Source organism: Tiliqua scincoides, chromosome 12 (genome assembly GCF_035046505.1).
Source record: "Tiliqua scincoides isolate rTilSci1 chromosome 12, rTilSci1.hap2, whole genome shotgun sequence".
Taxonomy (NCBI): Eukaryota; Metazoa; Chordata; class Lepidosauria; order Squamata; family Scincidae; genus Tiliqua; species Tiliqua scincoides.
Genome location: NC_089832.1, coordinates 7,170,443 through 7,197,393, shown reverse-complemented (window position 1 = coordinate 7,197,393; position 26,951 = coordinate 7,170,443). Strand labels below are relative to the sequence as shown.

Sequence of the window (26,951 nt, the reverse complement as noted above, 5' to 3'; positions counted from 1 at the left end):
CCACATCCATTCAGATCTGCCTGCCAAAAGCTAATCAAAACATAACGGGCTTTTGGCAGTACTCCCATTCAGACTTTCATGGACTTCTGGTGTGGGGTGAAGGAGTCATACAGTTGAAGAAAGTTCAGAATTCAGAATAGTTCTCAAACTGCCCTGAATGCTGAAATGTGACACATGGATGAAGCAATTAAAAGGAGAAATTCCATTAATCTCAAATACCATATTTGGTCATAAGGGAGCAGGGTCTCTGAAGGTGTCTTCTGAGGGTCTCTTCTCACACATTTGTTTTCCTAAAGTTGCAATAATAAGCGTGTCCACTTGGAAGCAAGTTCCATTGAAATCAATTGGCACTTGCGCACAAACCTGTGTAGCATTGGGACACAAAAATAATATCTGAGTGAATACCCATGGTGGAAATGGCACTTCAGATCTATCAGTATGTTGATGGCTTGTATCTCTCATTACAGATAATGATTAGAAGTATATTTTTGTTCCTGGATCGAACCTACGTTCTTCAAAATTCAATGCTGCCATCAATTTGGTGAGCGTGTGAAAAGAGTTGTATTGAATGTATTGAATGCTCTGTCAAGTACACAGATTAGCAGTTTTTCTTTCCCTTCTGTCTTGATTGAGGGATTCAAGTTTCACAGTGAATGGAAAAAGTTCTGTTGTGTGGCTGATGTATGTGTTGTCTTCTCTCTTCCCTTGCCCTGTGGTTTTTCATAAAACATAGCAGTCTTTGTGATAGTTTGCAGCTAAACCTGAGCTGAACCAATTCTGAACATGTCCAATTTGGACTTGGACAAAATGAACACTTCCCATTTCCGGTGCCTGCAAGTAGATCTGGGGAAGACCCCAACCTTGACAACACTGAGGAAGATGGAACCCGCGTCTGGATCAGTATAAGGCGACTGCCTCTGCAACATCTGCTAAGATGCTCCGTTTAGGAGCAGCGCCTTGTATGGTGCCACCCATTCCTGACACTTCTGTACCCTAATGTTCTCAACGAAGAAAACTAAAGACAGAAGCTTTTCTTGTTGTATATGTTGTTATACATACACGCATCTAGTTTCAGGTATATGTCATAGCCTCATCAGTGAATGGTTCAAGCAGCTTCCTCACAAGGAAGCCTACACCATGGCTTCCTCATGAGGAAGCTGCTGGAGCCATTCAATAACAGGCTATGCTGTATTTCCAAAACTAGACTTGATAGGGCGAAACTAATACCATTTTTTGGAATTAGCACCCCAAATTCTCATAAAACCACCATAAATCTTGAAAGTTTTTCTGACCCTCAATTTTGAAGGCCTTTGTTATGTGATGACTAAGTTCCTTGATTCCAAAACCCAGCAGAAACAATATATATTTATGTATTTCTTATTATTGCAATTGTTTATGCAATGCTTTTCAACAGAAAAAGTTGCAAAGCAGTTTCTTTATAGGGAAACAGACCAAGCACCTGTTCCTAGTCAGTGGCTTCTGCTTCATTACTACCATATTTAAGAACTTTTCATTCTTTTCAGGGATATGGGGCTAGAATTGTTCAGAACTCACATCATTAGTGATCAGAAGGTCCAGAACAAGACCATCGATGGCATTCTTCTCTTGATTGAGAGAGAGAGAAATGGCGAAGCGATCGACAGAAGTTTGCTCCGCAGCCTTCTCAGCATGCTTTCAGATTTACAGGCAAGTTACATTTGTCTGCAAAGTTAAACCTGGGTAAAATACTTAGGGTAACTATCAAAGCATCCTAAGGGAAGTGATTCATTTGTGTTTTCCCCACAGATCTATCAGGATTCATTTGAGCATAGATTCTTGGAAGAGACTAATCGCCTATATGCTGCAGAAGGTCAGAGGCTTATGCAAGAAAGAGAGGTATTTCATTAACTTTATTTGGCTGTGTTTACGTCCTGGTCTTTCTCAGCAGGGCAGGGTACATCAAAGGCAGGGCCTCTGTACTCCCATAGTTAATGGGAAGAATTGCTGCAATAATAGTAATAATAATAGCCTTGCTGGATCAGGCCCATGCAGTCCAGAATCCTTTTTCCCACAGTGGCTCCATTACTCCCAAGTAACTGGAATTCAAAGGCTGCTGAACCTGAAAGTAGCACATAGCCATCATGTCTAGCAGCCATTGATAGTCCTTTTCTTTGTGTCAGTTTGTCTAACCTTCATTTTTCAAGCCACCTAGGCTAGTGACTGTCTTGACATGAGTAAATTGTGTTCTGGGTGAAGTGCTCTTTTGCAATGATTTTCCCACTGATCAGTTTCATTTGCTAAAATGCTGAAATGTTAACTTTGTGAGAGGGGAAAATTTCTCCTTTTTCCCTCTTCCTATCATGATCTTACAGACCTCAGTCCTACCCCCTCTTAAGTTATTCTTTTTAGTTTTAAAAAGCCCCAATTGCTATAGCTTTTTCTGTATAGAGAAGGCATTTCAGCCCCTTGATCATTCTGTTTGTCCGGCACCTTTTTCAGCTTGGTCTTTTCAAGTGGTGGTGACCAGAACTGTATATTGCAGCATTTCTCGAACTTTGAGGGAGCTTTACTCCCTCAGTAAGTTCTTGCAGGGGAGGGGCTAAGGGGGGGCAAGGGGGGTACTTTGCACTTACTTCAAGAAGGCAGGGCTGCAGGAGGTGCAGGGAGCCCTGCGCAGCCCTACAGTGTTCCCCGAGGCTTGGAACTTTCACTAAAAGCGGGCGCGAAGCACCTCCTGCAAAACGGAAGTGCTTTGTGCCTGCTTTTAATGAAAGTTCCAAGCCTTGGGGAGCACTTCCTGCAGCCTGCTGCAGCCCTGCCTTTTTAAAGTAAGTGCAAAGCACGCCCCCCCCTTAGCAATGCGATCCTGGGAATTGTGTCCCTGCCTCCCTCCCCCACCCCCTTCCCCCCCAGCCAAAGGAATGGGGGAAGCGTTACACGAACTGGTGGGTCGCGACCCACCAGTTTGAAAACCTCTGGTTTATAGTATTCCAAGCGTGTCTCCATTATGGATTTGTATATTATATATTATATATAATATTTGCAGTTGTGTTCTTTCATAATGACCACTAGTATGAAATTAGCCTTTCTGCATATTTGGTCATTGCATTGAGCTCTCCCACATCCCTCAGATGTGGTTCTTGGGTGTCGTCATTTCAAGAAAGGATGTCATTGGCAACTGTTGGGCAGCCCCACCTTTTTGTTTAACATTTCTCCATGACTTATCCAATCTGGCAGGTTCCAGAGTATCTTCATCATGTCAACAAGCGCTTGGAGGAAGAGGCCGACAGGATTATCACGTACTTGGATCAAAGCACACAGTAAGTGCTTCCTCTTCCTCAGCCTGTTGTGTCAGTTCTCCTATCACCCCTCTCATTGCATTGTTGCTTCCTGCCCAATCACTTCCTAGAAATAACTAACAAATAACATTGTTTATTAAAGCCACACTTCCATCAGTTGCTACTTGTTTTATTTATATTCTACCCAGGTATTTACATAAATACAGTTTCCAGAAGTTAAAACACAGTTTGCACACCATCATTCAGACCTTGCACTCATACATGGCTTGTGATAAATGGAATGTTCTTTCCGCACATGTATCTGTTTACAAACCTGTGACTATGATTCTTCCAAAAAATGAGTTGCCATACTCTTGTGGACATCAGTTTTTACTTTTGTCTTTATCTTTAGCGGTCTGTTGTTGAGATTGTAAGCTCCTTGGAACTTACTCAGCCCTCCCCCTGACTTTCTTTATGTTAGAGCAGCAGTTTTCAACCACTGTGCCACAGCACACTGGTGTGCCGCAAGGTTGCCTCAGGTGTGCTGTGGGGCCAAGGAATCAGGCAGCAGCTGCACACGCAGGAGAAGTGGCCACTTGGAGCCTTGCGTGGCAGTAGAAGAAAAAGGAGCAGCCTGCAAAGGGGCTTCAAACCTGTTGTTGCTGGTGCCTGCCCTGCACGCTGATTGGGCAGCAATCCAGCCAGCTGGGCAGCCAGAGAAGCCTGGAAGAGCCCCTGGCCAATGGGAGCGTGGAGGGAGTGAGAGCAAGCAGTGAGCCAGAAGGTAGAAAACAGGTATGGAGCCAGCAAAGTAGCCTGGCTGAAAAGGATCCTTGAGAGACCCTTTTCCTTACCTGCAGTGCCCCAAAGTGACCCTCCCTGCATTGCCTCCACTGGCAAGGCACTTTTTGGCTTTGACGGTAAGGGCGCTGGGCCACAATCCTATCCTCACTTACCTAGGAGTAAGCCCCATTGGTTATAATGGGGCTTACTTCTGAGTAGACATACATAGCCTTGGGCTCTTGGTCACACTCTTTCGTGAATACATGAACAGACACTTTTCTCCTACACACACATTCCCCCATCATAATTGCAGTTAACTCTCTCTTGCTGCCCCTCCCCTCCCTCTTGCCCACCTTCCAAAGTCCAGAATCAGTTGCCTCATGTTCTCTCTCTTTCTCCCCTCCATCCCAGTGAATCCTGCACTTGTCTCAGTCGCATCTCCTCACTGCCTCATACCCCACATTTCTCCAGTATGTGCTCGGTCTCATCTCTCTTTGCCAACGTTGTTGGCATATCAGAGCAGATCAACTGATAACAATTTGATCACTTACTTCAAAACATTGTTCCTCCTTTCCAGAAACCATATATACTTCCCTCTCCAAGCTTTTTGTGAATTTCTTTCATTGTCAGTAATGATCTAAGGTGGCAATCTTAACCATACTTTCCTGAGAGTAAGCCCCATTGAAAAAAATAGAATTTACCTGGTTAGGGTTGTACCCTCAATGTATTAGTTATATTAATTAAAAACATAACATAGTAATGTAATTACAAACTAGTAGTGTGCCTTGACAACTTTAGTGCCTTCTCAGTGTGCCGTGAGCTGCAAAAGGTTGAAAATGGCTGTTAGAGTCTGTGCGTGGATTGTGTTAAGTTTCTGTAGCTTCTAACTGTAGTGGTGTGTCTGAAAGTCACTCCTACTAACCTTAAGGAGGAATCCTTGCTCTCTTCCAAGCCTGAAGGGGTTCAGTGGCAAGATATTTATTTGGCAGCTGCTTACTGTGATTTTGACTTTGTAGAAAGAAAGAGGAGAGAGAGGGCATCAACAGAGTTCTTAAAAGTAAAATAAAACCAGCGCCAAACATGTTGTTTGAGTAGTCTGAAGGCTGTTTACAGCTTCACTGTTCCCCAGGTTATATGGATTGCAGATGGTGAGCCGAAGAAATGTAATTCTAAACATTTTTTCTATAGGAAACCACTGATTGCGACTGTAGAAAAACAGCTGCTAGGTGAACATTTAACAGCCATCCTGCAGAAAGGTAACCTATCTCTCTTTATAAAACTGTTTCTGTTTACTGCTTCTCCGGGGCTTTCAGTTCCTGTGCTTGAAAGGAAATGGCCCAGTCAGGTGCTGCCTCTTTAATCCCCCCTTTGCCACCCAGTTCATGAAATAGCACTGCCCAGTTTTCAGGAGGGGGCACACAGGTCCCATTCTCCTTGTCTGAGGTAAGGAGCCACAGTGGCATTTTCAGGATGAATATGATGATGCTGGGAATAAATGTAAGAGAGAACCGGAGGTTGTCTGGTAACACTTGTTGAGTAGCAGGCAGGTGGAATTACACTCTTGTAACTAAGGCCACAAAATTTACCCGCACTCATCTTTTTTAATTCCTTTCTTCAGAGAGACTGGTGTTAACAACTTGACTCTATCTCTTTTTTTAAAAAGCATTTTGCGCTGTGCCTCTGCAGGCAGTGGCAGCTTCAGCAGCACTGGAAATGCTGATCTTGTTCATGGCCAGTAGGATAGCTAGTGGGGGGTAGGCCGCCCCAGGTATCACCCAGGAGTTTCCCATGAGGAGGTGCCCATGTGAGGCCAGCCAAGATGGTGGCTGCTGTGGAAGCTGCTTCTTGGCTGATTTTTGGCTTCCACCAGGCTGCTGTGCTCAGAGGTTTGCAGCGGCTCCATAGAGGCTGAAATGTGACCGGGAAACAAAGCACCACCAACCTCCTCCTCCAAACTGGAAGTGATGTCATGACATCACTGCCCCAGGTGGTGGGGGGGTCTGACTACACCATTGTTTCTGGCAGCCAGTTCCTGCCACTCACCATGTTTTTCTCTCTAGAACTATGCCAAGAAATGATGCTGCTACTTTACTTTGTAAGCAGAAATCACAATTGCCTCCTTCACCTGTTGAGCTTTTTGAAGCTGGGCTGTGTTTTTAATCAAATGTGAGTCACCTTGGACATCTTCAGAGATAAAGGCAGCATACAGAAAAATAAATAAAAGTATTCTGGGGCATTTGGGGGAGGGGGAGCACTGCCTGGCAGGAGCCAGTAGCTGGAAACATCATTATTATTAATTATTAATATTTATATACCACTTTTCAACAAAAGTTCACAAAGTGGTTTACATAGCAAAACAAATCCATAAATGAATCCCTGACCCCAAAGGGCTCACAGACTAAAATCATAGCACTCCATGCGTTGCTGAAGCTGCTGCTGCCCACAGAGATATGGTGAGAAGTTTGAAAAGGCCATACCACCACTCCTCTATACACAAATTCCAGGTTACCAGAGGCAGTTGGGTGTGCTATAAGATACACAATTTTGTGGCAAAATGGTTTGTAGGAGTTGGGAAGGGAGTACAAGGGATATAAAAATAACTATATTCTACAAGCAGAAAATACTTTTTCTTTATTCCCTGCCTTCAACTGTGCAATAAATCTTGCTTTCTGCTCTTAGGGCAATAATGCCCTTGGAATGAAGGTTGTGAAACCTGCCCAGGCTTTGCCTCTCCTAAAGGCCTCTTATTGTGGGATTACCAGACAGCCTCTAACCACATCTTGATGCTGTGATACAGATAATAATACAATACGTACGAAGAATGATGATACAGATGAAAGCTTTTTCGAGCAGAACTGTGGCTAGCATTGGACCAAAGCTGCCGGAAAGAAAATGGATCAGTCCTTCATTGTCTGGAGTCGCTAGTCCCTGCCCCCAAACTGCTAACCTTTCTTATCTTTTCTATTGAGTACAATAAGAAACAATCAGGCACTAAGTCACTCCATCTCATGCTTAGCATGCGATTTCTTAAATGGCTGATTAAAGGTTAACCACTAGCAGAAAGGGTTTGGCAAGGGCATGAGGCCTGGGAGCTGGTACAATGCCAATTGTACTCTGAATTGTGGCCACTAATTTGGAAGCTTCTCTAATTTGGAATCTGAGTCTCTATTTGAAGAATGGCAGCAACAAGTGGCCCCTCCTAGGGCAGCTGCTATCCACTATCCAACCAGCTGCCTCTAGGTGAACATAGGGAATTGTATTAATGCAGTGCCTCTCTATTTAAGGCACACTTTAAGAATTCACCAGTCACTTAATACAGCTATGAGACAAGCCATTTTAACTGAATAGTTAGAAGTTGCTGTGGGTTGAGGCAAGTAAGCTTCCAGTTGTCAATGGATGCAATGTCTTTCTTCAGTTCAAGTCTATTGCTTCGCATCTGATACAATTTCTTTATGCTTCTGGTCCCTTCAGTATTTTGCATTGTCATGGCCTTCTCAGCCTGTGGTGTTGTCAGCCTGATTCCCCCTCTCCACCCCACCCCCCCAAAAAAATCCCCACCAACAGCTGCAGAGCCATTATCCATTTGCATCTGGCAAATTTTGTACATAACCAAAAATCATCTTGTCGTCTTCTGAATACTTCTGAAGTCTGACAGGTTAATTTGTTCTCCTGTTTGCATTATCGCCATCTATTCCCTTTCTGACCTTTGCAGGTTTGAACCATCTCTTGGATGAAAACCGAATTCAGGATTTGTCTCTGCTGTATCAGTTGTTCAGCAGGGTGAAAAATGGCGTGCAGGCTCTCTTGCAGCAGTGGATTGAATATATAAAGGTACCCACGTGTGGCTCATTTCCATAGCGTGAGAACTTTACACTTTATGCCAGCAGTTCCCAAACTTGCAGTGGTCACAGTACCCTTTGCACTCACAGGGGCATTGCGTGGCCTTTTCTTCCCGGCTCGCCAGGCCAAGATCGTTAAAAATCTCTTGAGATCTTGTGAGATGCCGGCCCAGCGAGCTGGAAAGAAGAGGCCACACAGCGCCCCTGTGAGTGTCGGCACCACGGCACACAGTTTGGGAACTACTTGGGCCAAGGGGACATCTTGCATTGATGCAAAACAGCACAGCTTGTATGTATCTTAGAAGACAGCACCCTTTCCGAAGCCGTTAGTTGCATATAGACACCTTTTGCTTGGGCCTTTAAAGCTGCAGTCCTATACAGACTGACCTGGGAGTAAATCATATTAAACATAGTGGAGCTTACTTTTGAGTAGACATGCCCCCAGGATCTAGAGTTAGTGGATGATGTTAAGAATATTTATATACGACTTTTCATCAAAATTGCCTGTCCTAAAAGGGCTTATAGTCTGAAAAAGATGCAGGCCAGCAAACAACCTCTGAGTAAGGTTCTGTGCTGGTGTGAAGAGGGATAGTTGCTCTCTTACAACAAAATGTAAGAGAACTGCCCCTTTAAAAGATGCCTCTTAGCCCATTGAGCATGGTTTCTCCTCCTATCTTCACAACAACCTTGTGAAGTAGGTTAGGCTGCCAAAAGGTTTTAACTAGCCTAAGATTACCTGGTAGGCTTCATAGGAGTGTTGGATGACATTGGGCCAGTTATTGTCTTTTGACTACCCTCCTTTGTGGGGTTCTTTGAGGGTAAAAAAACAGGGAGGAGTCAGGTGCACCACCCTGAGCTCCTTGGAGGGTTGGGGGCATATAAATATAAAAGAGAAAACCTGTAGATTCTGTGCCTTCGACCTGGGCAGCCGCTGACAAATCACTTTGTGGCAGCCATTAGGACTGGGTTAGAGATGACCATGGGCAGGAGGTCTGGTCTAGAGGGTAGAGCCTCCGTCTGCCTGAAGATAACATCCACAAGGTCGCCAGTTCGAGGCCACCAGCACCGTGCGACCTTGAAGCAGCTGATAAGCTGAAGCCGAGCTATTTCCATCTGCTCCGAGCGTGGGAGGATGGAGGCCAGAATGTGAAGCCAGATCGGAATGAAACACCTTGAATGTAGTGGTTCTTGAAAGAAAGAACCTTCTTTCAATTGTAAAAATCCCTATTTAATAAGGGATTTAAATATAAGCCTACCTATGTAAACCGCCTTGAATAAAGTCTTGAACAAAGACCAAGAAAGGCGGTATATAAATACCTGTTGTTGTTGTTGTTGTTGTTGTTGTTGTTGTTATTATTATTATGTTTCTGTTTCACAGGCATTTGGTAGCACTATTGTCATTAATCCTGAAAAAGACAAGACCATGGTCCAGGAGTTGCTAGACTTCAAGGACAAAGTTGATCATATAATTGATATTTGCTTTCTCAAGAATGAGAAGTTTGTCAATGCCATGAAAGAAGCCTTTGAAACCTTCATCAACAAAAGACCAAATAAACCTGCTGAGCTCATAGGTATATCTCTCTCTGTTACCTCAATCGTTCGTAAATGTTCCTAAGACTTATGGAGCAACTCAGTAGTCCCAACAGCCCATCACTTCCTTTTGTTCTGTTTTCTATCTTAATTCCAGCTAAGTACGTGGATTCAAAGCTTCGTGCAGGCAACAAAGAGGCTACTGATGAAGAGCTTGAAAAAATGCTGGATAAAATTATGATTATCTTTAGGTTCATCTACGGTAAGAGCCTAACATTCTCTTTGTATTCAGTAGCAGCGCATGTCAACAGACATGATGCAATAACTTTAAAAGGGACTCAGGGCCCAGCCCTGTCCAACTTTCCTGCGCTGATGCAGCCTTGCCAACAGGGCATGTGCTGCATCCTGCATTGGGGGAGATAGTCACAGAGATTAGACCGGTGGGAGGAGTCTTGAACTCAAGGTAAGGGAATGTTTGTCAAGGTAAGGGAAAGTTGGATAGGATTGGGGCCTCAGTCACATTTGCAGTTCTCCCAGTTTCCCAACTGGATGGATGACTGGGTTGAATTCTGGAAAATCAGAGTTCAAGGTCAAATGTAAGGTAAATCCCCAAGATGAAGCACAAGTGTGTTACCCATAATGCACTTGAACTACTCTACACATGCATTTGGGTCAGTTAAGAGTCTTTAAACCACATTGTCTCTTCTCTCCCCCTCTCTGAACATGCCTGCCATTTACCTGGCTAGCGGTAGTTGTGGTGGGGCACCACTTAAAGGAGAGATTAGAAGGTAGTCAAGCCCACTACACAGTCTTTGAGAATCAGCTGCTATGGCCATAGCTGCCATTCCCTCAATACCAACCCAGTCTGTCAGGATTGGTAGTTGGGATGAAGGAGACCCCTAGATATTTCCCCTACAGAGACCACCAGGTGCTTGTCCCAGATTGTCTCCATCCAGTGGTTCAGATACTAGGGGTGCCAGCCCTCTTTGTCCACCAGGGACCAGGTTCTTTTGAAGGAAGGCATCCAGCTCCACCCACTAGTCTAAGGATGCCTCTCTGCTGCTGAGTTGGGATGATTCAATGGCTATGACCCTAAGTTACCAGGACAATATTGTCTCCCCCAAGATTCTGTAATTGAACTAATTTCCTTTTCTCTGTGGTTCTCTGACAGTTCTCTGATCTGGAACTGTCTCCATAGGGAAGCTCATATTCCCCTCTCCCCTGCTGACTTCACATTGCTGCATGAAAACAGTCTTGTTTCTGCAAGCTTTGCATCTACCTACTGAGGGTTTTGTTCCTGCCATTTTTAAGTGCTTCTGTTATTTATTGGTATCAGCTGTTTTATTCAGTTTAATATCTTTTTGTGTCCTTTGTGAGGTGCTGTGTTTTGTAGCAGAAAGGTGGGATACAGACACATAAAGTAAATAAATGGTTACAACTAGCTTTTCAGTAAGGCTTTTTGAAGAAAATCTTTCTTCTGATTCCTACAGGGAAGGATGTTTTTGAGGCCTTCTATAAAAAAGATCTAGCAAAGAGACTACTAGTGGGGAAAAGTGCATCAGTAGATGCAGAAAAATCCATGCTTTCCAAACTCAAACATGGTAAGTTTTTTGTTGTTGTCTAAACTTTCTTGTTGCTGGTGTGAGCATGAGTAAGCACACACCCACACAGACACAGAACAATCCTCTGGAACCAAAGGGCTTGCAGAGCATTTCACTCACATTTGGGTTTTTCCGGGTGTCCTGCAGGCAAGATCCAAGCACGATCTAATTGCAGTAAAACTTGCTTTGAAATGCTTCTTACAGCAGAATGGGTATGTGTTCCTCCTATGTAGATACTATCACCACATAGTGCAGACATTATGTTTGCAAACAGCTCTGAGAAACAATTTGCCTTCCAGATTTTAAAGGGAGTACTATTTATGCAGTGGGCCCTCGGTATCTGTGGGGGATCATTTCCAGGATCTCCCACAGATGCCAAAATCCACAGATAATTAAATCTAGGGGTGACTGTGTACTGCTGCAATAACTTCCCTAGGGGGGCACTCCCAACCCTTAGGGCTGCGGTTTTCAAGCTCGGGGGGGAGGCAGCGGGGGCTGGGAGGAGGCAGCGACGCAATCCCCAGGATCGCGCTGCTCAGGGGGGCTGCAGGGGCTGGGATGCACTCACCAGTCCCTGCAGCATCGTCCTAGGGGTGTAGGGAGCCCTGCGCGAGCGCCTGCAGGGCTCCCCAGCTGGTTTGAAGTGAAAGTAGAGCTATATCACTGAACTACAGCCCAAATACCTGCCAATTGCCCCAAGTGCTTGGGGTTTTCTCTTTCGCTTTAATTTCTGAAGTCAGGGCTGCTGTGGGCACGCATGAAAATAAGGTAGCATTTTGCACCCTTGTGCACATGGGAGAAATTGCCCAATGAGCAACTGCCCATTTTTATGTGTGACATCTTGTGCAACATATGTTGCACAAGCACAAAGCCACATCCAGGTTCCATTTGGATCTCTTTGTGGAAGAGTCTTGCACTAGTCCTCTGCTTGAATCAAGAGACTGACACATATGGAAGTGATAACTCAGGATACAACCCTGTATCCTAAATCCCAATCTGCCCTGCAATGGAGTAGCTGTCTTGACATTTTGTGAGTGACTTGGATGGAGGTGTCCAACTTCAAGCTAACCACTGTCAACACAAATATCCTGTTCTAGAATGTGGAGCTGCTTTCACCAGCAAACTCGAAGGAATGTTTAAAGACATGGAGCTTTCTAAAGACATCATGATACAATTTAAACAGGTACAAATGTCTGCGTAATCACTACTGTCCAGGTGTACAGGGACCTTGTGGGTAATCCTGTCATGGGTGGATCAGGGATTTTCCACTTTTGTTGCAAGTACCAATTTTTGTGAGTAGCCACAACCACCAAAGCTGTACACAGAGGTGTACACAGAGGTGTACGGCTTGCCTGCAGCTGTTCCTAAAACAAGGAACAGGCTTCTGTGGTTGCTGCTCCTTCTTCCTGATCTCCTTTTGCTCTTCACTCAGTCATGCCTTTTCCAAAGGGCCCGGCTGCTGCACAGCCATGTATCGCCCACTAGAGTGCTGCCACCACCCCAGCCGTGTCTGGAGTAGACCAACTAGGACAGTGGCATGTGATCAGCACAGCTGTGGGGCCAAGTACCACCAGTGTCACTCATGTCACCAGTGCTGAAAAGCACCATTTTAGATTTACAATGACTTGACAAAACCCCATCTAGAGGGGCCTTGAAAAATGCCATTTCCCTTTTTCCCCCCAGAGCAAGGCCAATTTTCCCTCATTTAAAACTCCCTTACAATTTTAATTTTCAGTTCCATTTATTGTTACGGTCCCTTTTCATATTTTGCATTCTGTGTGCCAGATTTTTTTAAGTCTACTGTGGTGTCCATATGGTGCCAATGGTGGATGAAGTTCTTGGACTGGAGAGACCCAAGTTCACATTTTTGCTCTGTCACGATGACTTGTGGAATAACTTGTTTATTCATCATCTTCCCCTTAACCTCAGAGGTGCTGTGAGAATAAATTGGGAAAACTTCTCTGTGAATCTTGAACTTTGAAGGAAGGGCAGGATATACTTGGAGGTGGGGGTAGGAATTTTGATGGTTAAATAAAAAACCTGCCTTGCGTGTAGTTCTTGTGTATTCATTCTCCTTGTAAATTCATTCTCCCTATGTTTGATTCTTCCCACAGTATATGCAAAATCAGAATGTACCTGGTAACATTGAACTCACCGTGAATATCCTGACTATGGGCTATTGGCCAACCTATGTGCCTATGGAGGTCCATCTGCCTTCAGAGGTAAGGTAGCTCTGCAGTTCTTTAGACATGGAAGAGTGTTTACTTTGGTCAAAGTTCAGCAATAGTAAACAACAGGTTTAAAAGTAAAGCTCATTTATGTGATACTGTAATTACTAAAACTCTGAAGAGGGATCTGAAGGCCTTAGGGATGGACCTCAACAAGTGGGAAACCCTGGCCTCTGAGCGGCCCGCTTGGAGGCAGGCTGTGCAGCATGGCCTTTCCCAGTTTGAAGAGACACTTTGCCAACAGTCTGAGGCTAAGAGGCAAAGAAGGAAGGCCCATAGCCAGGGAGACAGACCAGGGACAGACTGCACTTGCTCCCGGTGTGGAAGGGATTGTCACTCCCGGATTGGCCTTTTCAGCCACACTAGACGCTGTGCCAGAACCACCTTTCAGAGCGCGATACCATAGTCTTTTGAGACTGAAGGTTGCCAATACAAAAAACTCTGAGTGTGCTGATTGTCAAGAAACCTCAAGTCTCTAATTTAATGCTGGAGCCCTTTGCATATGTACATGGAAGTAATCCTCACTGAGTATAGTGGAACTTACCTCTTATTATGGATGCCACCCCTCCAGGAATCAGTATCCTTCACCAGATGACTAGTGGGCGCAATCCTAGAGACTTTTAACAAACCCTTCTTGGCTTCATGACATTACATCATGTTCAGAGGGAGGAAAAATATCCAGGAATAGCTTGTCTGATTTAGCAGCCCTTCAGCTGAGTCAGCATGCATAGAACTGAAAAATGAAGTCAGGAGTTTGGCAGCCATTGTTTGGGTGATTCCTTGGTTTTAAAATTGTTTTATGCATGTTGTGTGTGTTAATAATGTCCCTGCCATTATTGGGTGGAATCATTGTTTCATTTCCCTGGCCTGGGGTTGAACACAGGAAAAGTGGCATGACAGATAACTACAGGTTGATTCTCATTATTAGTGAGGGTTCCCTTCTGAGAACTCACATGGATGGCTAAAAAAACAGCACTAAAGCAAATCAACTTAAAAAACAAAGTCCCTTCCCTCTGGTGATTTAAAAACAGTCTTGCTGACTTTTTGAAATGCACACAGAGGCAATCAGATTCTCTCCAGGCACTTAGGCTTCACTAGGAGGCAGCAGTCCCTCCCTTCACCAGGGGCCCCAGCAAGGGGGAAAGAATGGGTGATAATCACTGCCATTTAGCCTTCTTTCATGTGCTCAGGGGGAAGGGAGGAGTGGAGTCTGCAGAGAATGATTGATGGATTGTCAGCCAGCTGCCCTCTCTGGTATTATTAAAGGACTGTTTTTCTTTAATTTAAAGGGCGCTTCTCATCAGCTTTGAGATAGAAAAATCTGTGAATACAGGTTGAGCCTCATTATTGTGGGTTCTGTTCCAAGCACTCCAAGCACTCAGTGGATGGCAGGATGGATTTTTGGATGGCAAAAAACGCACTATAGGAAATCAATTTAAAGAATAAAGTTTCTTTGCTCCAGTGATTTTAAAACAGCCTTGCTGACCTTTGGGATGTAAGATAAGAGTCATTAAGTCGACAATCCAAAAATCAGTCTCTCTCAAAGTGCTTAGAAAGGCTTCACTCAGCCCCTCCCTTCACCAATTCAAAGTGATCACCTTTCTTTCACGTGCTCAGGGGGAAGGGAGGGGTCCACTGGAGAGAGAAGGATTGATGGATTGTCAGCCAGCTGCCCTCTCTCTCTCTCATTAAGGAGGCTATTGTTAAAGGACTGTTCAGTTTTTTAAACTGATTTTAAAGGGGTGCATTTTCCCCTTCTCCAGGGATCAGCACATTCCTTCTCATTTGCAGTGGCCATTTGTGTTAAGTCAAATTTGTGTATAAAAAATCCGTGTATAACAAGGCTGGATCTGTATTTAGAGACTTTTGTTGTTCAATATGTAATTTGCCTGTTCATATTTTCATTTTCTTTAGATGGTAAAACTGCAGGAAATATTTAAGACATTTTACTTAGGAAAACACAGTGGCAGAAAACTTCAGTGGCAATCAACATTGGGGCACTGTGTACTTAAAGCAGAATTTAAAGAGGTAACATTGTACATTCTGTTAATTTTTTGTTTCACATGTTGAATTGGTTTTATAATCTGGAATGTAACAGGCTTTCTAGCAGTCATTGCTGTGTTTTATGGGTCTCCATGTTTCTCATCTACCCCTTCCCTAAAAGTTTATTGCTTGGTCTCACTTGCTGTGATTTTGTTGCTACAACCATCATCAAATACTTTGCTGTAAGGATAATCCATCTATCATATGGATGTTCTGCAAGCCATATGTTTTCCTATACACAGATACAGAAGGGTCACTAAATAAACTTTATGTTTTCAGAGCCAACCTGGTAATATTTGGTCACTTTTTTTCCTCCCTGGCAGGGCAAAAAAGAACTGCAAGTCTCTCTGTTTCAAACTCTTGTGCTGCTCATGTTTAATGAAGGCGAAGAATTCAGTTTAGAGGAGATAAAACAAGCAACTGGAATAGGTCAGTAATGGGAGCAGCTTGTGTCTTCTGAAGGCAGGTGGCTGAGGTACTAAACTGTCCCCCCCTCTCTCTCTTTCTTCCTCTCTCTCTCACTCACACAGAGGATGGAGAGTTACGGCGAACCCTTCAGTCACTGGCCTGTGGCAAAGCAAGAGTGTTAACAAAAAGCCCCAAAGGCAAGGATGTTGAAGATGGAGACAAATTTACCTGCAATGATGACTTTAGACATAAGCTGTTCAGGATAAAAATTAACCAGATCCAGATGAAAGAAACGGTATCTGCTTTTTCTTTATCAGATGACTGTCCTAGGGTTTCAAGGGTGCCCTGCTTTGTCCCTGCTAATCTCAGCATGATGTATTTTGTTTTCCCTACAGCTGTTGCTGATCTCTCATATTGTTGGCTTTTTGTTTGTGATTTTTAAAAAAAAATTTATGAGCCCCTATACGGCCAAGGAACCAATTTTATTTTGTTTTTTACATTTGGCATGTTCCGTGGTTTGTGAACTTTAGTTTAAAAGCAGTATCTAAAGTTTTCACTAATAAATTGGGAAGAGAAAATACAGTAACTATCATGTTGGCCTCTAGCTGCCCTGATCCTGCTCCCCAGCAGCACTGGTTTTGCACGCACTGCTGGGGGGGCGGCTGTCACAAAAGTGCCGCTTCACTGTGATAGCACTTCACTGTCTACCCCCCCCCCGCCCCAGTTACCTACCTGCTGGTTTGAAGTTGATCCATTTACAGTTAGATGATAGAAGCAGGCTTCTTTTTTATTTTTAAATGTGCCTTCCCCCCACCCCAAATTTCTTGCTCCTTCAGGTAGAGGAACAAGCAAGCACTACAGAGAGGGTCTTCCAGGACCGGCAGTACCAGATTGATGCTGCCATTGTGAGGATCATGAAGATGCGCAAGACTCTTAGCCACAATCTGCTGGTGTCGGAGGTGTACAACCAGCTGAAATTTCCAGTAAAGGTAGAATATGGTGTCTTCTTATTTATCCTCCAGCAGTGATATCAATTCCTACAAATATTCTGCTTAATTAGAGGCTCTTTCTGAAATACAAAACTATTTTTCACTTGAATGTCTGCCCTATCAGAACTGCCAAAGATCTAGCCAATCCATGATGGAGATTTCTTGTGAAGGATAAATCAGTCTAAGGATAGCATCAGTCCAAGTACTGAGTACCTAGTGGTCCTCATGTTACTAGATTATAAGTATTACCAGAAATTGGCACACTCGGACACATGTTTCTGTATACCTTGGGATCAGAAATTGTGATCCTAGGTAGGGAAGACCCTTAGATGTGGTGTGTGTCTGAAGCAGGGCCAGCACCTGCACATGGCCCCCTTGGGCAGCTAGCAGGACCCCTGGGGGTATGGGATGGCTGCCAGGGACTGAGCCAGCAACAAGTAGCCCCTGGTAGTGTGAGAAACTGTTTAACAATCCTAGGCTGCAATCCTACCCACACTTACCCAGGAGTCAGTCCCATTTACTATCATTGTTAAAAGAATATACATAGTAGCTTGTTAAAAGTACAGGTCTGTCACATTTCCCCAACTGCAGTCACATACCACGGTAGCATCAAGTCTAATATATTAAAATGAAATATTGAAATGAATGGGGACCCACATGAAATTGGCTCATGACTCACCTGGTGGGTCCTGACTCAAAGTTTTGAGAAACACTGCTGTAGTTCAACAGATCGGTTGAATCTCCCTTTGAAACTTTCCTGTGTGAAGAATTGTCACCATAAGATCAGCAGCAGAGTATCCAGGCAAATTCAGTCTAGAAAAAAGGCACCTGAGCAGGGGACATGATTGAGACGTACAAAATTATGCAGGAGATAGATAAATAGAGGGATGTTCTTTCCCCTCTTACACAACACCAGAACCAGGGGACATTTACTCAAACTGAGTTTTGGAAGAGTTAGAAGAAAATTTCTTTACCCAGCGTGACATTAGTCTGTGGAACTCCTTGCCAGAGGATGTGATAATGGTATCTGGCCTAGATGTCTTTCAGAGGGGATTGGACAGATTGATGGAGGAAAGTCCATCACAAATTACAAGCCACGCTGGGTATGTGCAGCCTCCTGGTTTTAGAAGTTGGCTACCTCAGAATGCCAGATGCAAGGGAGGGCACCAGGATGCAGGTCTCTTGTTGTCTTGTGTGCTCCCTGAGGCATCTGGTGGGCCAATGTGAGATACAGGAAGCTGGACTAGTTGGGCCTTTGGCCTGATCTAGAGGGCTCTTTTTATCTTCTTATGAATTAAAAAATTCTGTTTTTAAAAAAATCACATCGTGAAGTGTGGAAAAATGTTGCTGACTTTCTGAATTGCTTTTCAGCCCGCTGACCTTAAGAAAAGAATAGAATCCTTAATTGACAGAGACTACATGGAGAGAGACAAGGAGAATCCCAATCAGTACAACTACATTGCATAAAAACACCGTGGGCCTTTGGTTTTTTTTTTCCCTTTTCTGCACACTTGATGTTCTACTTGGTTGCTGGTGGATAAACAAGCCTGTTGATCCCATTTAAATTAACCTTTTCTACTACCAATGAGTGAATGAAAGCAGCATATTGGGGCGGGGAGGGGGGAAAACATAGTAGGGTGGACTTTTTTCTGTGGCTTTAACATGCCCATTTTGAAGAGTAGTATTTACATTTTCAGAATGCTGTTGAACTCTTTGCATGATCTTTGGTATGGTGTGCTGAAAACCTTAAGGAAGTACCTGGTCTTTGTGATTCCATTGGCTCCCTGGATCTAAGGAGAAGCTTCTCTCTTTGGCCTAAGGCTATTGTCCCTTTTCCCCTCTTTGAAACAATGGAAAGGAGAAAAGTCAACATGTAACCAAAAAAAGCAGTAGCCTTTTAAAAATGCTTAGACTGCATGCAAATTACTCATTACTGTACAGAATGATATTGGGTGTGTTTTGTCAAAGAGCAAAAAGTCTGCCTGAATTTGGCAACCTCTCAGAATCACAAAAGTCAACTCTGAGTGTGCAGAAGTTTTGTAACTTTTCGGGCAACTGTTGGAAAGGATAATTACCGTTTGAGATTGAGATGACCCCAAACCATTGGTTGCCAGCATCCTTAAGTTGCAGTGAATGCCTCCATGAAAAGCATAGGGATTTAGGCTGTGGATGCTCCCCTTAACCTTCAGTGCCAGTTCTTTAAACTCTTGATGTAAAAGCTGCCATGGGAGGGGGGCCAACTGCCTCCCTGTTTTTAATTGTCGCCAAAGAAGGAAGTTCTAACTCTGTACGAAGACGAAAGTGTACCACAGTTGTTGGCTTGGATGAATTTGTTTTCCTGCTGCCTGCACAGGATCTATAGGAACTAAGGCTAGGAGGCTGTCCCTTTTGCAGAATTCTTAAACGGCTTCATGTTGAAATTAGGATGGCTCTTTGAGAGCTGCACCCTTGCTTGACAGTAGCATTGTTTTTAGCCCATGTCACAACCCAGTCCACCAGGTTCTCCCTCACCTGAGATAATGTGTTCCTGCAAAGTATCAAGGAATCTGGCCTATCTTTGGGACATTTGTGACCCAAGAATGGTAGCAGAGAGGTGGGAAAGGCAATAGAACATGACTGTTTTTCAAAATGCTACAGCCTCTCTCTGATCTGTTTTCTCTGAAACTCTTTTTCCCCCCCTTATGCTCCTAACCCCATTCAGTCTACACTGTTAGCCTTGCTGCAGTGTCAGTCGTCTCAACCAGCAGAGTAGAAAGAAGCACCTGTAGCTTGTGTTACATTGCATACATTGTGTTTTGGGCCTTCCTCTTCAGAGTGTTACTTTTAGACTACATTGTCCTCAACCTTCCTTCACACTGCTGTCAGAGTTCTTGTTGGAGAGAAGCAAAGCAACTTATCAGAGCATGAAGCAACACTGAGAACCATTCTTGCCCAGCAGCATTGATCTTCTACAACTCTCCATATCTGGCTCCCAACAAGAAACACCCAAAAACGGAGATCTGAAGGCAAGCCTTCCTCCTGCCTTAGCAGGGAAGTGCTGGCCCATGCTTAGATTGTAAAGAGGTGTTGTTTCCAGCTCAGAGAGCCTTTCTTAAGAACCAGAGGCTGCTGTCTGCAGGTCAGAGATTTATCTTGCTTGGACAGTTGATGTTGTGAGAGAGCTCTGGGACAGCCAGGAACAGCTCTGGAACAGCCCTCACAAGAGCTGTTTTTAAACTTGTTCTGTACTTGTGTTGTCTCTCTTTCCATGTATGTGATTATTCTAAATTTACCTCCCAATGAACTTGAATTTACCCCCAATGAACTTGAAAGATGACAGAAATATTGGCCTAGTTCAGACAATACTGTTTAAACCAAAGCTTGATGCTCTGTAAATTTGTTTGCCTAAGTCTTCCCCTCTCCTCCTTACATTTGAGAGAAGTCTGAAAAGTTTCAACCTTAGGACAAACTGTTGCTCCCTGTTTTAGACAGAGTTGGAACTGTGATTTCTTAACTATAGTTAAAAACAACATCAAACCCTGCCTTGATACTATGGTTTGTTCTAATTCTTGTCAGTGAAGAAATCACAGTTTGAGCAAAAGCTTTTTCTTCTCTCTTATGCAGATGATGGGCGCCTGGCCCATAGCCCCTCCTGAGGTCATTCATGTTGCACTAAAACATGGTGTAACATTGTGTAAAACATGGTGTAAATCTGAACAGAGCCACTGTTAATGGAGAGAGGAGAATGTTCCAACAGGGAGATGGTGGTAAGCTAAAACTCCTAGAGCAGTGAAATGAGGCTCACAGTTTCAGCCCTTTATAAAAGAAAATGGGAGTTTCGTTAACTTGAAGCATGACCGTTTTCAGCTACATAAACCAGAGTTGGGGGGCATATGGAAATATTTCGATCCAGTAGCTAAATCCACAGGAATCCTGGACTGAGGCATATCAGTAGCTTGGATCATTCTTGCGTTTTTCCACACAGTCCTTTCCAGAGGGAGTGCCCAGTAACGCTTTAGCGAGGCCTCGTGTCGCCATGCCTTCATTGGCTCACGTATCCCACATTATGACCAGATTGCTCTCCTACACCCACCTGAATTGGTGACAGCAAAAAATGACTTTCCAGCCATACTTTCCAGCAAATTTTTGTTTTGCTGGGATCATGTGCCTGCTTTATTGAGCCATAAATGTATTTATTACAAATATATATAATATCTCTATAACTACACTAAGTTGTTTTTTGTTTTTTGTTTTTTTGCAGTGGGCTCAGACTGCGCTATGCAAGTTGTCTGACCATAAATTTTTAAATCTTCTTGTTGCATGCAGTTTATAGCAGTCTCATTTCTAGGAAATTACAATCTATTCTGATAAGTACTTTGGGTTTTTTGGGTGTTTGTATTTTTGTTTTTTAAAAAGCAAAACTTTATACCCAACAAACTGAATTATTTTTCTTTCTTGGCTGCTTTAAATAAATAAAAAGGAAAAAAAATGACCATTTTGTTTCAAAACTTGACAGCAAATGTGTTGTAAAGATTTGTTCTGTTCTGTAGCTAACAGAAAGGTGCCAAAGTACATATAGTTAATAAGAAAAAGGTAGAAAATTGTTACGTTACCTTAGCTGTGGTTTTATCTTATTTTTAATCCTTCCGATGCTCATTTTGTGTCTGCGTGTGCATCTCTGTGTGTGTGTGTGTGTGTCTCAACTTCTCCTAATCATACCATCTGCCCTAACACGTACTCTTTAAAGAATTTATTTTGGCCTTTTGTGCATTTGAAATCACCACTTTTTTTTTTTTTAGCTATTTCATATAATAGGAAGAGCATCTCTGTTTTGCCTCTTTTTGGGGGGGAGAAGTTTAAAGTTGTGAGAGTACAGCAGCATTCAAAAATGTAATATACTGTTTTGTATAATGCAATTCTTCAGAAGAGGACCTTTGGCGGCTGGGGGGGAGGGCGGGGAGGTAAAAGAAACAACACTGTTCCTTTTTAAGGATGTCTTTGGCAGGCTGTTTAGACTACGACATTTTGCGTGTTCACTGCATAGAAGAAAAAAATCTACTTAACACAGGTCTATAAACCAGGGGGCATGTTAGCATTTTGCATCCTTGAATGCAAAAACAAACAAAATGAAATATTTTTAATGTTTCATAAAATGTCAGCACTGGGTACAGAGAGTCTCTTTGGTAAATAATGTAAATACATGTCCTTTAAAAAGAGTGAGTCTGTTATTTAGGTATTTTGTGTCATTTAATAAATAATAAACAGTTTTGTGTTGCTAAACTCTTCATTTTGTTATGTATGTGAAATGTGTTCCGTGTTCCATTTGGGTGTGTCAGTGTGTCATTCTCTCTTCACATCTTTCTTATGGGTGGCATTTGTAGCCAAGTGCATGGCACTCTTCTCAGGCCTGCCAGCCCCTTGTAAAGGCAAGTCTTTCAGATAGACCCACTCAACACCTGTAATTTTTAAAATGACAGCAGGGAAAGGATTTAGAACCTCCCCTTGTCATATTTCTCAAGCAACTTCTGCAGCCATGCGATGAATTTGTTTCTGTCCCGCCTTTCCAGCAAGGAACTTGGGGTAGCTTACATGGTTCTCACCCTACCTTTTATCATTGCAACAACCTTGTGAAGTAGGCTTAGGCTCGGAGAGGACTGGTGGCAAAAAGTCACCCAGTGACCTTAATGAATTTCAAACCAGATCTTGTCTGAACCATGCCAACACCAATGTGAGGAGGTGGGCAACAAGGTACCCTGGCACCCATGGTGATGCTGAGCCTAAAACAGAGGAATTTATCTTTAAAATAAGACTGGGTTCTGCGTGTTCTGAAACAATTGAGGATCACAACCGCTCATTTGAGTGTGTTTCTTAAGAGAAGGCAATTCATGCACCCTACTGGATGCCCAAGAACAAATTTTTTTCAGTGAGGAACCAATGGCACTGTAAGGTTAAAAGGAAAATGATTTTGTTCCCTACTCTCCCTTCCAATTGCAACAGCCCGCCAATGTTTTGGCTCCTTTTCCCACCTTCAAGGATGGTTTGGAGGGAAGTGAGCAGAAACTGACAGCGCTGCCCCCTTTGTGACACAGACTGGCTTGGAGTATTGAGGTCACAGATACTTAGCAAAGCCCAGCAGCTCAAAACTGAAGCGATAATCTCCTAAGGGGCTGGGCTTGCCTGTAAGAGGATCAAACCGCTTCTGCCCTTCTCTTTCATTAATGGCTTGTCAGGCCTCCATGGTGCCTCACACTGGTTCTGGTGGCAGAAGTTTCCAGGTTCAATCCAAAGGGATCAGGGGCTGGGAATGATCTCTGCCTGAGCATGGAGGGCTGCCTCATTCAAATCAATCAGTAGACAAGGAATAGGTTCCAAGTGGCTGCAGTCAGCTACAGCCTGGCACATAGCCTGTGTGCTAGTGGCTAAGAGAATCGGCTATGCATCATGATGTCCCCAGTTTGAATTTCACCTCTGCCACTAATTCCTCAGTGATCTTGGGCAAACCACCCTTTCAGTTTCAGCTGCTCATCTGCTTTATGGTGATAACACATTACAAGAGAGGAAGGTGAACACACACACACACACACACACACACACTTCTCTTACTGGTATCCAGAGGTATACTGTCACCGAGTTTGCATGTAGTGCACAGCCAGGACTGGCCCAAGACCTCCTGGCAACTGTGAAGGTGTGTCAAATGCAGCCCCCGTTACCTGGTGTGCTAGCCTCTGCTCCTTGCACTCTGTGGCTTGGAAAAGGAAGAGAGGGACAATGGAAAGGAGAAGAGTCTGGTGGGCTGCAGCAACTCCTCTCTCTCCAATGCACTTTCTCTTCAGCTCCCTCCAGAGAGGTGGTGGTGCTCCCTGCCACTTAAGGCAACTGCTCCAGCCAGTCTCATGAATGGGCTGACCCTGCACACAGCCATCATTACCAGGGTGACCAGACACAATGGAGGACAGAGTGCTTATACCTGTATAGAAGAGGTTCACCCAAGTTGCAGTTCAACATGAAAGGGTTTAAAAAGCTGCACCTGCCAAAATTCCCTCTTCTACAGGCACCGTGTTCTCCATAGAGGTGTCACTAGGGCTTCCATCACCCCATGTGAGAGGTCATTGTGTCATCCCCATGATGGACTTCCTCCTCCAGTGCCAGACCATGCAGAATAAATTACAATATTGTACACACAGCCTAAATGCAGTGGCATCACTGGGTTGGTGTCACCCCCATTCACTTTATTTTTTATATATACAGGATGATAGTACAGGTCACCCAGTAAGTCAGTAACCAACCAAAAACCAGTGGCCAGTGCTCACACAATTGAATAAGAATATTCTAGTATTAGCAACAATTCATGGAAATGAGAGCTGACTCATACGAACACTTCCTTGGTTCCCTGCTGTGTCATAACTCACTGTCTTGAAAAAATCAGATTGGTCAGTTTTGAGTTAAGAAAATCCATTTTTTGTTACATAAGGCAGTTGTGTTTTCCTTTTCTGGTTATTTGGCTATTACTTTTGATAGGATATGGATATTTCAACATGGTTTATTCCATTGCACTCTACTTCAAATGATATATAATATGATGGTATTATTCAAAAAATACAAAGATTTTCACAATTGTGGCCAGTAGTACATGTCACATACACACACCCCCTGAGTACATCACCCAGTGTGGACAGCACTTACACACACCCCACACCCTCCAATGACACCACTGGTCCTATCTGGTCACCTGGTCATGACTAGGGTGACCAAATACAAATGGGGACAGAGTGCCTCTATAAGCCATTTGTGCCCAGTGCTGGATCCCAACAGGGATCAAATGGGTACACCTGTGGGCTGGGAAGAAATGGGTTTAACCACTGTAAAGAAGACAATGTGGGCAGGTGCAGCTCAGTGTGGAAGGGTTTAAAAAGCTGCACCTGTCCAAATTCCCTCTTCTCTGCAATGGTTAAAGGTAGAGTCCTCACTCAGCCCCCCCCCTTTGCAACTGGTCACCCTAGTCATGACTAGTAGGAGTCCTGGACAGACACACACACCCCATCATTAGTCCAGTGCCCTCCACCCCAAAGCCTCTGCAGAAGACCACTGCTGCATTATCTCACTGCTCCTCCCCCTTCTTGCCTGGCCAGTCTTTGGCTGCAATCCTATCCACACTTTCCTGGGAGTAAGCCCCATTGAACACAGTGGGGCTTACTTCTAAGTAAACATGCATTGGCTTTTGCTACTCTGATCATCTCTTCCTCCTCTTTGGGGGAGGGTCTTTCCCAACAACTCCGCCCAGTTTTATGTCTCATCTGATTCCCCTTCAGTGCAAAGGGTAGGACCCTGTGTAATTGGGGGGGGGGACCCTGGATGGGCGCCCCAAATGCACAGCAGCTTCCCAGTCCCTCCCTCCTTCAGGCTGCATCCCCCCCTCCATGTATGCAGGTGGTAATCTGCCCTGTCATCCCACCATGACAACCAGCACCCATCACTCGTTTATTTTGCAATCATTACAAGGCTGCACGTGATGCCCCTCTCCAGGCAGCCTGAACTCAGCACTTTTGTGGGGATTCAATTTAATTCTTTGGTTGCCCATCGCCGCCTCTTCCGCTTGACAAAGCCAAACCCCAGCAGCTTTCCAAATTTGGGGCTAAAGCTAGGTGCACTTTAAACAGAAATAAATCATTAGTTCCTCTGTACAAAGCATTTGAGCAGGAGAAGCAGCACTGCAGGTCTATCTTGATTAATACAGAGGCAGCACTAATCCCCCCCCCCAAAAAAAAATATGCACAGGCAGTGGGATTTACTTCCCCATAAACATGCATAGGATGCTAACCTAAACTAGGGGTGGCCACCCTCTCAACTTTAGGGCTCCTAGGCTGTTCACAATTATGTAGAGGAGGGAATTTCAGTTCAGTGCAGGATTAATTGCCCCCGACAAGCTGCACCTGCTGGAATTTTCTCTTCTGCACAATTGTTAAAGGTCCAGGAGCCCCGATGTTGAAAGATTGGCCACCCCGGATGGTGGAACTAACTTAGAATGCAATCCTATGCATGTCTACTCAGACCTAAGTCCCATTAGAGTCAACGAACCTTACTCCCAGGTAAGTGTGGAGAGGACTGCAGCATTACAGCCCAATCCTAAACCCCATTGACTCTAATGGTACTTACTTCTGCATAGGATTGGGCTGTTACTTCCCCCAGTAAACAGGTGCAGAATCCTGCTCTTAAGAGTTCCATTCATTCCAAAAGAGATTACTTGGAAGGAAGCCAGCTCTCTTCCCTCGCCACCGCAATTGCACAAGCAGGTTCCTGTGGAATGGCTGGGACTTGTCCCGAAAGCAGGCACATGAACTCAGTTGTATGCCTTACTTCAGAGTAAAGATGCATTATTGAAGAAAGCTTCCAATGCACTTAAGAATAATTTTTTTAAAAAGCTTGCATTTCTTTTTTAAAAAACAAGTATTTTAAAGAGATACTTTAAAGAGAGACTTCAACAGATTCTGGTGGCTCAAGGAAAGCACTGGTGCAGCAAGCCAAAGCATGTCTACTCAGAAGTAAGCTCCATTGGGTTCAGTGGAAATTACTCCTGGGTATAGGATTGAAGTAGCTTCCAGCATCTTTTGCACTTATCTCTCTCTACAATGAACTGTAGCTTGTATGAAGAGATGAAGGCTGCAATCCTAACCACACTTACCTGGGAGTAAGCGCCGCTGACTACAATGGGACTTACTTTTGAGTAGACATGCAAAGGATTTCGCTCTACAAAGACTCTACCTTACTTTTTTTTTAAGTTCCAAGACTGTTAACATTTCGTTAACACATTGGGCTGGCACTTTTTTTTTTTTTTTTTATGAATGTGATTTTCATTGACGGTCACAATCCTATCCACACTTACCTGGGAGTAAGTCCCATTGACTGAGTAGGCATGCATAGGATTTGGGGCTCCATTGGGGTCTGATTTGTTTCACTGTTTAGTTTAATTGTTTTAGGTTTTATTGTTTTAATATTGTTTTAATATTGTACTTGTTTGTTCTTTAATGTTGTAAGGTGCCTTGGATGTCCCATTGAGCGGGTAGAAAGGTGGGTTAAAAATCATCATCATGAGGAATGCATTCAAAAGCAATGCATCTTTACTCAAGAAGCAAATCCAACTATATTTAGTGGGGCTTGCATCCTGGTACGTGTTGCACAGGATTGCAGTCAGTGGGACTTGGGCTGCAAGCCTATGCATACTTTCCTGGGAGTAAGTTCCATTGAACATAGTGGGACTTTCTTCTGAGTAGACATGCATAGGCTTGTGCTCTGCAAC

At 43.9% G+C, this 26,951-nt stretch overlaps 1 protein-coding gene across 1 annotated transcript in view; it reads left to right on the top strand.

Moving 5' to 3' along the window:
• The window catches only part of CUL4B (cullin 4B), a 40,645-nt gene extending 18,704 nt beyond the window's left edge, over window positions 1-21,941 (top strand). Inside the window, exons 6-21 of the mRNA XM_066640276.1 lie at window positions 468-541; window positions 1,524-1,686; window positions 1,786-1,875; window positions 3,217-3,299; window positions 5,229-5,296; window positions 7,753-7,871; window positions 9,258-9,450; window positions 9,567-9,671; window positions 10,900-11,010; window positions 12,108-12,193; window positions 13,125-13,232; window positions 15,153-15,266; window positions 15,605-15,710; window positions 15,812-15,984; window positions 16,526-16,678; window positions 18,050-21,941. Of these exons, the coding sequence (XP_066496373.1) occupies window positions 468-541; window positions 1,524-1,686; window positions 1,786-1,875; window positions 3,217-3,299; window positions 5,229-5,296; window positions 7,753-7,871; window positions 9,258-9,450; window positions 9,567-9,671; window positions 10,900-11,010; window positions 12,108-12,193; window positions 13,125-13,232; window positions 15,153-15,266; window positions 15,605-15,710; window positions 15,812-15,984; window positions 16,526-16,678; window positions 18,050-18,145 (1,842 nt within the window). The 3' untranslated portion in view covers window positions 18,146-21,941. The remainder of the gene's footprint in view (window positions 1-467; window positions 542-1,523; window positions 1,687-1,785; window positions 1,876-3,216; window positions 3,300-5,228; window positions 5,297-7,752; window positions 7,872-9,257; window positions 9,451-9,566; window positions 9,672-10,899; window positions 11,011-12,107; window positions 12,194-13,124; window positions 13,233-15,152; window positions 15,267-15,604; window positions 15,711-15,811; window positions 15,985-16,525; window positions 16,679-18,049) is intronic.
• The last annotated feature ends 5,010 nt before the right edge of the window (window positions 21,942-26,951 follow it).